The sequence below is a fragment of the Microtus ochrogaster genome, unplaced genomic scaffold (assembly GCF_000317375.1).
Source record: "Microtus ochrogaster isolate Prairie Vole_2 unplaced genomic scaffold, MicOch1.0 UNK165, whole genome shotgun sequence".
Classification (NCBI taxonomy): Eukaryota; Metazoa; Chordata; class Mammalia; order Rodentia; family Cricetidae; genus Microtus; species Microtus ochrogaster.
In genome coordinates, this window is record NW_004949263.1 from 108,274 (window position 1) to 121,465 (window position 13,192).

The 13,192-nt window shown below is 43.6% G+C and overlaps 1 protein-coding gene across 1 annotated transcript in view; it reads right to left on the minus strand.

The window, feature by feature from the left end:
* The window catches only part of LOC102002839 (protein HIRA), a 103,873-nt gene extending 90,719 nt beyond the window's left edge, over positions 1-13,154 (minus strand). Inside the window, exon 1 of the mRNA XM_005372048.2 lies at positions 13,022-13,154. Within this exon, the coding sequence (XP_005372105.1) occupies positions 13,022-13,058 (37 nt within the window). The 5' untranslated portion in view covers positions 13,059-13,154. The remainder of the gene's footprint in view (positions 1-13,021) is intronic.
* Positions 13,155-13,192: the final 38 nt, after the last annotated feature.

Below are 13,192 nucleotides of genomic sequence, written 5' to 3' on the forward strand. Positions count from 1 at the left end.
TCCAGGACAGGCTCCAAAGCTACAGAGAAACCCTGTCTCGAAAAACCAAAAAAAAAAAAAAAAAAAATGGACATAGGAAGATTGGAAAGGTAACTCAGCAGTTAAGAGCACTGGCTGCTCCTCCAGAGGACCCAGGTTCAATTATCAGCATCCACATGGCAGCTCGCAGCAGTCTACAACTCTAGTTTTAGGTATCTGGCACTTTCTAGTTTCTGTGGGCAAACACTTTCTGATTCCTGTGGGCAGCAGGTACACATGCGGTGCACAGACATACATGCAGGCAAAACACCTATATATATAAAAATAAAAATTAAAACACTTAAAACAAAAACCAAACAGAGGCCTAAAGAGATGGTTTGGTGGCTAAGAGCACTTGCTGTTCTTTGTGAGGACCTAAATTCAGTTCCCAGCAGCCGTCAGGCAACTCCTAACATCTATGACAACTGTGGCAACTCATAATCATCCACTGCAGGAGATCTTCATCCATACATAGCTGCACTCATGCACAGACACATACCTACACATAATTTAAAAATAATAAAAGCAACTTTTAAAAAATAAATAATAAACATGGGACTTAAATACACATTTTTCCCATGAAAACATGAACTGCCAGGAAGCAGTCAATGAAAAGATGCTCATTCTCAGCAATCCTGAAATCCAAATCACAACAAGGCACCTATCATGTCACTTCAGTCATAACAAAGGTTACTATTCAGCAAGCTATAAAATGACAAATATTGGCAAGCATGTGGAGGAAATGGAAACTTTATTGGGATTTCAAAAATGTTAAACATGGCATTACCACATGAAAGTTTGAGGACTAATTAGAAACAGAATAACCATGATGATCCAGCAATTCTACTTTTAAATATTTACCGAAATAAGCTAAAAGCTGCATCTCAAGAAAAACTCAGCATGAGTTATATTATAAAGCAAGACTGGCTCAAAATACAAACAAAAGAGAGTGCTGGAGAGATGGCGCAATAGTTGGAAGGACTGGCTGCTCTTCCAGGTTTCCTGGGTTCAGTTCCTGTCATCCACATGGAGGCTCATAGCCATCTATAATTCCTTCCTAAGGTATCCAATGCCCTCCTCTAGCTTCCGAGACTACATAGACGTACATAGACGGTGTAGACACACAATCAGGCAAAAATACCCATACATATAAAATATAATAATTTTAAAACTTTATTTAAAACAAAAAAATACAACTATGCACATTCTTAAAAAGACAAAAAAAAAAAAAGAAGAATATTATCTGTGGTAAAGTACTTGCCTAGCATGCATGAAGTCCTGGTTCAACAGCCAGGATTGGAGGGAAGGTGTATGCATGCATGCATGTATGTATGTATGTACGTATGTATTGAGAATTAGAATTCTTGGGGAAAAGTCTCACCTGTGTTAAGCATTCTACAAGGCCAACTGACTGTTAAAGAGCTAGAGTATAACAAATTGGGAGCCAAAGTTATCTTGTGTTATATTTACCCTTAACAGACATGTATTTCCCATCTCTGACCTAACATCCTTGTGACTAGGTAAAAGAATTTTAAACTATACAAACAGTCCCCTAGTTTCCACCGACTCAAACATCTGAGGCTTACAACAGAGACTTCCAATGCTTTGCTATAACTACCTCCTTAATGTTTCCACCAATGTATTTGAAAAATGTCTTGATTTATAACTTTCTTTGCTCTGTTACTATGAGAACTTAAACTTTTGCCCCATTGGAACATGGTATTTGGGGTAACCTCAATCCATTTCCCAGGCTGTGGTCATTCATGTGGCTCCAGAATAAACTCTCTTAGTCTCTTGAAAGCTGTGGTTTTGCCTTAAATGTACAGACATACTGTATATGATTTGTTATACTGCCTTTCAGTTATATAATACTCTATATACTATTCAGATGCAAACACATTATACAAAATGAATGATGTATAATACAGATGCAGTATTCCTTATCTGAAACACTTGTGACTGCTTCAGATTCTAAGAACTCACTATCCAGACCAGGCTGGCTACAAACTCATAGTTATCTGACTGCCTCCTGGGTGCTGGTATTAGAGGTGTGCCCCACTAGAGTCTAACTTTATATGTATAATAAGTTCTTTTGGGGATTGGATCCAAGTCACAACAGAAGATTCATTTCTACTTCATATACACAGTATCTTAAATCATATCCCATGGTATGGAAGTTCTACATTGTGGCATCACAGTAGCACTGAAAAAACTTTGAATTTGAAGCATCCTGGATTTAGGATTAGGGACACTCAACCTCTATATATGTACACATGCACACATGAACTACTCTATGACTACAAGATTATCAACTCATTCAGATATAATCATCTCTTGCCTAAATCACAATACATCTTTCCAAGAGTCTCCAGCTCCCTCCTCCTCCTGTTGTGGTATAGCTATTCCCTCCGGGCATAGCATGACCGTGACCATCAGAGAGTCCAGTGGTAACCTAGAGAATACCTTGCCCCTAAAGTCACAGCAAAGAAATAAGCAAAAATATGCAGTGATGACCAGGTCAGTGATGGCAAGGTCAGCGATGAGGTCTATGGTTAGCAGCAATGGAGCTATTACAATTCTCTCACAAAAAAAGAAGGGTAGAGTCACAGGATCCTACCCTGAGATTCCCCTTGAATTCCTTCCTGTCTCACAGCTGTGTGGAAGGCACTTGAGCATACAGGAAGTAGCAAGCTGACTGAGGATCGAACAACGGTGCAGTTCTCATGTTCGTCCCTGTGCTCCTATAACCGACCTCAATAAATGAATTGTTTCATCAACCTGGACTTGTATGTCTATCAGTGTCCCTCTATCTGTGGTAAACAGATGTATGGATGTCTTAGTGTCTTCCTAGAAATCCACATACTCTTCCAGTTTACCCTCAGTACCAACCTTCCAAGAGCCTAGTCAAATCACCCTATGCACCCATTATTTTTTTCTGGCCTCACCTCTGGGGTTCTTAGCCTTGACATTGCTCACACCACAATGCCATCAGCTCTTTTCTGGTAGATCTAAACTAAACTGTGCTTCCCTCATATGGCACTTGCCACATCTCTCTCAAGCATGCTGTAGGCATGGGTACAAGATAAAGTATGGTGCTAGCACCAAGATAGCTTCCAACAATACTTATTTGGATAAGTGCTATCCTCAGCAAGGTCCACTCCATTCAGCGACTGTGCACATAAGAGTACAAAGGCCGACCCCTCATAGTCTGACTTAGGAGAATTCAGCTCCATACGTACCCACATAAAACCATCTGTGATTATCAGAGTCATTACCAACTCAATCAAACATAAGCATCTCTTGCCTAGATCACCAGAAGAGCTTCCTAAGAGTCTCTCAGCTCCCGCTTCCTCCTGTTGTGGTATAGCTACTTCCTCCCCACAAGGCCACCTGTGGCTCTCACTCTGCCTCCATTCCAAGTCACCATCTGTTAGTAACACCTTTCAAATTCACACTTGTGTGATTCCCAAGAGTGTTCCCCAATAATCCTCCCATGTACAAAACTCTCAGGTGGGCAACTGTTGTAGCAAAGTATCTGTTCAAATATTAGCTTCTTACTCAGGCTTTTCTCAAAGCATGTTTTATTTATAATCTTCCTACTCAAGGTGGTAACAGTAGCACATATATGTAGTCCCAGATATGTGGGAGGCAGGAGAAGGATCTCTTGAATTTAAAGCTGGAATTCTCCTATGCACATCTCTCCCTAGTGTTGCTTTTGTCTATCTGTTGTTCCTCTCCACACCAACCCTACCCGCTCCCTGTTGATGGCTCTTGCTCAGGATGTCTCTGCTCTCTGGCCTTACCTGCAATGCTGTTGTCCTTGCCATTTTTCACATGACAACATACTTGTTATCATCAAACTTGCCAGGCAGACACTGATGGTTTTCCACCCTTCTTTTAGTACACAGTAGTCATCACTTGCTAAGCGACTACTCTGGAAGTCCTCTCCCTATACCATCTCTTTCCTGTGAACAAGATACCCACCCCAGGCTCTCTGGATGGATGACTTCTATCTGGGATGCTGTTTAGTTTCCTACTGTTTCTACTTCTTAGCCCACTCCCTGACACACAGTTAGCCCTTGGTATTTGTCAAATGGGTAGATGTACTATATTCTCTGCAGGATGATCTTTGGAAAGTGCCATAGACCTGACGTCTGTTCCAATAAAGTCTATGTTTGGTCCTTAAAGGAGACTTACTGTCCCTTTTGTCTATTCCTCACTAAGTGTGCTGCTTCCCAGAGCAGTCTCCCTATAAACTTTGTCTTATGTTGGTTAATACATCAAGCAGATGTTAGCTTTAAGAACAAGTTTTGACCTAATTGGGTCTTCTTTTTGCCAGGGGAGAGGTGACTGTCAGTCGTTTGCTATCTGTTCTATTTACTCATTTCCCTTTTTAAAATAGAACATGACCCAGCTTTGGGGTTCTTATACTGTAAATCAGAACCCCGAATGTGAAAGCCACAAAAAATTTAGCAACAACAAAAGGTTTCCAATAGCACAATGATCAAAAACTCAAGATCAAACCTGTAGGGTTCTGGGTATTTCCGGCAGTTCTTGCCTAGGTTCCCCTGCACAACATCACTGCAGTCTCAGTTCTAAACATACAACATACACACTTCTCACTCACTATGCATTCAATCACAAAGCAGTACCCTTTGAAACAGCTCAGATTCAAGATTATTCTGTTAGGAACCATTCTTTTACTGTGCAGACAATGTTTCTGGCTTATAGAAAAATACTAGTTTGGACTGTTGTATTAGAATGTTTGACTTTAAAGCTGCTATTTGAATTACTGATTTCAGTTTCACAAGAAACCATTTAATGAGTTTGGGCTTAGAATTAGAACAATTCCAAAAATGTCCCTAAAGAAACTTCTGCCATTTTGCATTATGTGTATATAGGAAGTGGTTTTCAGCACTGAAAATTATAAAATCAAACTATCAATTCTGAAAGAGGTCAAAGATTCTTTACATCACACAGGATCAACTGCTGAGTTGATTCAGTTCTTCATTTAAAAATAGGCAAACGTCCATCTCAACAGTATGTAGATTTGCTTATCTTCAATAAATGATAAAATTATATATCAAAAAATTGTTTTAAAGTAAGATTTATTTTTAATCATGATTGACCTGTATGCCTCTTTTATATACCTACACAGCCAAAAAATTTTGGGTGAAAGTGGACAAGAGTGGAAAAGCTGACAAGTATGGTGGCGCACACATTTAACTCCAGCTCTTGGGAGGCAGAGACAGGCGAATCTGGGTTTAGGGCCAGTCTGGTCTACAAATCAAGTTCCAAAACAGCAGGGGTTTCATTATGAAACCCTGTCTTGAAAAACAAAATCAAATCAAACAAAAAAAAAAAAAGCGGAATAGTTTAAACCCTAACAGGGCTGGTGAGATGGCCCATGGCTCAGAGGGCAAAGACACAGGCCTGAGTTGTGATCCTTCGCTCCCACGAGGTGGCAGGAGAGAATTGACTCTGAAGAGTTCTTGACTTCCACACCCACAATGTGCCTGTGAGCTCTTGCTTTCCCCCCCCCCCACAAAAACAGATACAGAAACAAACAAAATTTAAGAAGCCCTGACATAAATGAATTCCTTAGGTAGAAGCTTAGATAAAATGTTTCCTTATCACTGGAAGTCCCAGCAGACTCCACCTGATCTATAAATCTATAAGATCTATAAAATCTGATCTATAAGAACACAGCTAGTCCAGGCAGTGGTGGTACATACCTTTAATCCCAGCACTCAGGGAAGCAGAGGCAGGCGGATCTCTGTACATTTGAGGCCAGACTGGTTGACAAAGTGAGTTCCAGACAGCCAGAGATACACAAAGAACCCCTGTCTCGAAAAATAAAAACAAAAACAAAAGACACAGCTAGGACAAACAAGAGGCAAGTCAAGGGTAGTGACCACCCACCCACCAGGTACCTTTCATCCCCTTCTTTCAGGATCCAGCACACGGAAGTGTTTACTAATAGATTAGGTGAATACTGTAGTGTATGCCAGGAACTGCTTGCAGCTTTGGCAATAAAGCATAAGCCAAGACAAAATGTCTGCCTTCCAGGAGCTAACTCTCTGTAGGCAGTCTCCAATGGGTTTCAATTTTATTTTACTCAAGTATCTATCTCTATCCATATAAATCAGTAGTCAATAGTAACTGAGGCAAAAGAAGTCATATAACCTAGAAGGTCCAATCGGGCTAACAGGGAAGACTCGGGGCCAAAGCTGGAACACAGGTTCTCTGTAGTATGATTAATAAAAACCCAGAAACAAAAACTGAGGTTCAACCTGAAGATCAGAAAAGCAAAGCAGCCAGCCACTGGCTCTTTTACCCCTACCTTAGTTCGAAATGGCTAAGAATGAGACTGTGTGTGATAGCTGTCTCCTCCCATCTTATATTCCTCTCTAGTGCTGGGATTAAAGGCGTGTACCACTACCATCCAGTTTCTATGGCAAACTAGCGTGGCTCCTGGGATTAAATTAAAGGTATGTATCACCACTGCTTGGTCTGTAAGGCTGATCAGTGCTGTTTTACTCTCTGATCTTCAGGCAAGCTTTATTTATTAAAATACAAGTGAAATATCACTATCTCCCTCCTCCTCCTCCCAGAAAACAGCTTTGATTCCTCCATGACTAGAGAGTTCTCAAAAACCAAATGCTAGAGAAGTTTCTCCAAGCAACTCAAATGAAATCTAGGTCGGAAGTACGAAGGTACCAAGTGACTATAAAAATAGCCACAGAACAGTGACCTCCAAGCATAATATTCCTTGTACCAAGTGCCACTTAGTGTCTGAAAGCTGTCCTTCTGAAGAAGAAAATGGTTTCCAAGCTCTCCAGGAAGACAGAGGTGGTCAGAATCAGCACAAGACTTAGCAAGGCAGAAAGAAGAATCTTGATCTGGTCTAGGTAGGATTACCAACTCATTTCCTTCATCTTTACTATCATCTTGGAGAAGGCTGCAAAACTCAGCCAGTTTGTACTGCTACATGTTTTCTGTATGATGCAAGTTACTCCAAATCTTAAGAGTGTTTCACTAGCTCACATGACAAGTCCTGGAATAGGTCTACTTCTTCTGAGTTTATTAATGTAATTTATCAACTTAAAGAGTTAAGTCCCTCCATCTTCCTCTCGTCAACCTCAGTTTGAGCCTGTCCTTTTGGTTACAAACTGGCTGCCACATTCAGACCCAGTGAAGTCTGCAGAAGAAGTTTGATCCAAAAGCCCCCAGCAAATATCTTGCTAGCTAGAAGTATTACATGGTAGTAATTTTAAAAGTCCTTAGAACTCGCAGGTGTACCAGGTTAGGAGCATCAGCACACATGCCCCTACCTAGAGATTGTCCTGCAGAAAAAGTCGGGCAGAAAACAAAGGAATCCTGGGGTTCTGTTAGCAAAGAAGAAAACAGGCCAGAGGATCAGCAGTACCCCCTTCCCACTATTTAACAGACCCACCCAGTCCTCTGGGTGATGTTGCTGATCTTATTGAAAACATAAAATGTGCTTGCATCCATTTTTAGTCCCCAGGGCTTAGTCCAGCTCTGTGTCATTTGCTAGTCTCTCCAAGTCTATAAGCAAATACTGAAAGTAACTAGGTTACACTAGCAACATCTGGGTAACTTGCAGGGTCAAGGCAGACACAGTATGCATCCTTTCCATGGACACCCACAAGACCCAAGATTGGGACAATAACACCAGGTCCTCCATTGACTATCCAAGGTGTGCCTCCCAGCTGTATAACTATGAATCTCCTCATAAAGTTTAAAGTATATTTTCAGCCACTTATTAGATTAGAATTCTAAAATGAAAAACACACACACACGAGAAAGGATCTCAATCTTAAACCAAGGCTGGCATCAAACTCATTGTAATCCTCCTGCCTCCTTGGTGCTGGGTTTACAGTCAAAGGCCACATATACAGTTATTTCAATAAATGTTTTGTTTTGTTTTTCGAGACAGGATTTCTCTGTGGTTTTGGAGCCTGTCCTGGAACTAGCTCTTGTAGACCAGGCTGGTCTCAAACTCACAGAGATCCGCCTGTCTCTGCCTCCCGAGTGCTGGGATTAAAGGCGTGTGCCACCACCGCCCGGCTCAATAAATGTTTAAGAGGCTGGAAGCAGGGGCTCAGTTGGTAAGGTGCTTGCCATGCCAGCACAAGGGCCTGATACCTACATTAAATACCTGATACCTTCTGTCACTGGTACCTACATAAAAAGCCAGGTGTCACACCACACCAGTAATCCCAGCACTTGGGAGGCAAAGACAGGAGTGTCTTGCGGGGGTCACTGGCTAGTCAGTCTAAGCCTAAAGGATGAGCTCCAGTTCAGTAAGAAACACTGTCTCAAAAAGGGGAGGGCAGCAGAAGAAACTCAACATTGACCTCCTACATACATGTGCATGCACACGCTCACAAACATACAAGTATAAGTAGCACATGCTCACAAACATACAAATAAATGTCTGAGAGAATTCCCACTGGGGATCTCAGGAAATGGCTCAGTGAGTAAAGAGTTTGCTACACAAACATGAGGACCTAAGTTCAAATCCCCAGCACCCATCTAAAAACCCAAAACGCAGCCAGGCGATGGTAGCGCACGCCTTTAATCCCAGCACTCGGGAGGCAGAGGCAGGCGGATCTCTGTGAGTTCGAGACCAGCCTGGTCTACAAGAGTTAGTGCCAGGGCAGGCTCCAAAGCCACAGAGAAACCCTGTCTCGAAAAACCAAAAAAAAAAAAAAACCCAAAACGCCCACTCATCCACCTGTAACTCCAGCTTGGGAGTGATGGGCAAGAAGGGTAATAATCACTGTGACTTCCTGGCTGACAGAGTAGCTCTAGACTCAGAGCAACTCAGAGTTGCTCAGGGATGCAAGCAACAGAGTGGTGATAAAGCAGCATGCTTGACATCCTCCCAGCCTCCAAATGTGTGCCAGCATATGCACTGGCACATACCTGTGCACCTACACAAACACACAAAAAGACACCACTGCCCAGTGCCCATCTCTTATCTGGAGTCTTTCTCCAGAACACTTAAGAAATGAGCTCAAAGCCGGGCGGTGGTGGCGCACGCCTTTAATCCCAGCACTCGGGAGGCAGAGACAGGCGGATCTCTGTGAGTTTGAGACCAGCCTGGTCTACAAGAGCTAGTTCCAGGACAGGCTCCAAAACCACAGAGAAACCCTGTCTCGAAAAAACAAAAAAGAAATGAGCTCAAAAAATGATATGAATCTACCTTACATGCATATAATGGCTACATCCCATTAATTCTTCCTACACTGAGGTATCTACAGTGCCTCCCCATCTTTCTCATCTCGTCACCCCTGACCTTTTGTCCCTCTCTCAGCACATCTTACCAAGATCTGGAGATCACCTTCTAAGTCCTACAAGGACTTTATAAAACACAGGCTAGAAGTCCAAATCCCTCAAACTTCAACACTCCCCTCCTCAAACCCAAAAAAAAAACAAAGTCACAGCTCCACCCATCATCCCCCAGGCACATCTTCTTTCCCTCCTCAGTTTACCTTCTTCAGTAGTCTCTGTGTCTCCTAGATGCTTGGGACTTTGATCCAGACTGTCCAAGTACAACTCATCTACATAGTGTATACACACGTGGAGATAATCCCTTCTTTAACTCTCTTTCTGCCTCAGCCTCCACAAAAAACTATAATTATAGATGTGTGCCACAATTAGCACCCAATACATAATTCTTTTTTTGGAGGAGGGGGGAATTTTCAAGACAGGGTTTCACTGTAGCTTTGGAGCCTTGTCCTGGAACTGGCCTCGAACTCAGAGATCTACCTGCCTCTGTCTCCCAGATTAAAGGCGTGTGCCACCACCACCCAGCCCAATACATAATCTTAACCTTATTCAGAAATGAAGCTTATTTTGGCCATGATTAAAGTAAACTAAATGGCAAAATATGATAGTGCATGCCTTTAATCTCAGCACTTGAAAGACAGAAGCAGGAGGATCTCTGTGAGTTCTAGAATAGTCAGGGCTACCTTGTCTCAAAAATAAATAAATAAATAAATAAATAAATAAATAAATAAAGTCGATAGGATTACATCTCAAAACTGTATTCATGTAAAGTGTACTACATTTAACATCAATATAAACAACAGATACTATTATTTTACATCATACTTTAGGGGCAATCATTTATATAGAGTACAAGCTGAAGAAATATGTCTTTTTTACATGCTTTTACCAAAGCCTAGGATTAGTAAATTTAAAGAATCTAACTAGTAAACGATATTATCTTGAATTGTGTCTAAATCCACATCCAAAGCAAAATTCACCGCAAAATGATAATGTCAAGATTTACTAACATGCTAATAACCATAGGCCAGAACATCTCAAGTGGAGGTGATCTGGGCTAAAAGGTGGACATCAGGAATGTCAGATATTTTTGGTTAAGGGCAAGTTATGGTGGTGGACAACGCTGACATCTAAGTAAGGATTACACAATACATAGGATAGCCCTTAAGACAGTTGTGTGACGAAAACATCCATGGTTCTGGGGCTGAGAAATCCTATGTGAGAGGTTTCTCTAGTACTGGACCACAAAAATGAAGACCAACAAACACTTCTTTCTCTGCCTTTAACCTCTTCAAGCTACCTTGTCTAAATGGATACCCTGCCATCTTTTGGAAAACCTTCAGCTCTCTTTTCCTCCCCTCTCTGAACTCTCAGATCCCAGAGAAAAGTATGTTCATGCTGTATAGAGAGGCAGGAAACTAGATGGCTAAATAAGAAAGACAGGAAGTACAAGCATGCATCGCCTCCAATGCAGTGGGGCCCTTCGTTCAAAGGAAACTGGCTTTACTATCTACTACCATTCAGGGTCTGGCTAGCAAGCAGCTTCCACTACCACTGCCATCTTTAAAGGCCGGCTTAGTAGTGACTCACAACAGCATCCTCTCCAAGACAGAGGCAACTGAGAGGGAGGGTGCCTTTAGATTTTAAAAGAACAGAAATTTCTCTCTTTCTCTTCCGGTCGCAGGCGCTTCGGGAGCGGCAGATTACCGTCCAGCCATGGCCAAGTCCAAGAACCACACCACACACAACCAGTCCTGGAAATGGCACAGAAACAGCATCAAGAAACCCCGGTCACAAAGATACGAATCTCTCAAGGGGGTCGACCCCAAGTTCCTGAGGAACATGCGCTTTGCCAAGAAGCACAACAAGGGCTGGAGAGATGGCTCAGAGGTTAAGAGCATTGCCTGCTCTTCCAAAGGTCCTGAGTTCAATTCCCAGCAACCACATGGTGACTCACAACCATCTGTAATGGACCTCTTCTGGCCTGCAGACATACACACAGACAGAATATTGTATACGTAATAAATAAATAAATATTTTTTTTAAAAAAAGAAGCACAACAAGAAAAGCCTGAAGAAGATGCAGGCAAATAATGCAAAGGCCATGAGCGCACGTGCGGAGGCCATCAAGGCCCTGGTGAAGCCCAAGGTGCCAAAGGGCCCCAGCCGCAAACTCACCCGCCTGGCTTTAATTGCTCACCCCAAGCTTGGGAAGCGGATTAGAAGCTACATGGCCAGGGGCCGTAGGCTCCAAAAAACGAAGCCCAAGGTTCAAGCCAAGGCAGAGGCCTCAGCTGCAGCTCTGGCTCCCAAAGGTGCCCAGGCCCCTATGAAGGCCCCATAAAAAAGGTTGCAGTCTGCCAATGTGAAGACAGATGGACTGGTGTGAACACCTACACAGTATTTGCAGATGTTCAGGACCTTATGCTGTTTTTACAAATAAACTTGAGGCAAGTTCTGTTAAAAAAAAAAAAAAAAGAACAGAAATTTGCTTAAGTCTCAACATTTTTATCACTAATAAACATTATCGCTTCAATATTTTTAATTTAAAAAATCATACAATGTATTTTGGTAATATTCTTTCCACTCCCCTTCACTTTAATGTCTCTGTTCTTAGATGAACTTCACAATGATACTGTGAAGTGCAGAGCACCACTCTCCTTGCTTGTGACCCAAAAAGCAGATGTCAAGGCTGTAGGAGTGAAAAGCTTCCCGAACCAAATACAAAATGAAAAGACCACGTGGGTTTTTAAAAAAGAAATATGCATCTACTCCTCTTGCTTTACAAGAAGAAAAAAGAAAAAAAAAACTGTAGCTCCCTCTAGATGTACTATAAAGTAGAAACGAGGAACTAAGACAGTATGGGGGGGGGGGGGACTCTTCTCGCTTTGGGTAGAGAGTAGCCGCTTCCCACTGCGTCCTTCGGATGCTTCCAGAGACTAAGTACTAACAGCTGGCGGAGGGCTCTAGCTCTTCTCCGCTAGGCAGGGCAAGTAGTTCTCCACAAAGCTGGATGCCATCGGCTGCTTTGCATCAGCCACCTAGACCAGGATGTGTGAGCCCGTTCTTTAAAGTCACTACCACACATCCAAAGTCGCTCGTCTCCTAGAATAACCTGTGCACTACGGGCCCCGATCTTAGTCACGCATTAAATGTGGTTCCTTCGTGGCCCTCCAAAGGACCCTTCCCAGGTCCGCAAGAGCCCGAGTGGGGGCACTGTCATCAGCTCCAGGCCTCAGAAGCGGTAGTGCAGTCAGTCTCTCATGCAGAGTCTGTATCTCCAAAAAGCCACCAAAAGGCCACAAGGGGGATGTCGCCCCAGTTTCATACTCACTACAACCATCTGAGCACACATTGGACGGTGAAGCCGGGTGGCAGCACCAGGCCGGTACCCAGGCTGGCTCACAGAAGCCAGGCGCCAGGCACTCCAGACTAGGGGTGGGCGGCGCAGGACTCAGCGCCATGCCTGGGGCGAAGGCGGACTTGGCCGCAACCAGCCCGAAGCACGTGCCCGGGCTCGCCGGTATCCCTGAGCCGAGGACAAAGTCTGCTCCCGCCCGCTCTGCAGCTCCAGCACCCGGCACCGGCGTCCGGGCAAGGCAGGCAGGGCTTGCGCGCGCCACAAGCCAACTCCAGACCCCACCCCGATGCAGGCTAGGCCGCCCACGACTCCAGCGCGCACTCACCATTGTGGTTGACCCAGGTTGGCTTCAAGAGCTTCATTGTTCGGCCGCCGCCGGGCTGAGACCAGAACCGTGTCCCTCAGCGCGCCTGGGCCATGGAGCCGCAGCCGCTTCCTCCCGCGCCGCCCGCCCTCCGGCCGCCGCCCACCCTTGCCCTCAGCGCCGCCGCGCCAT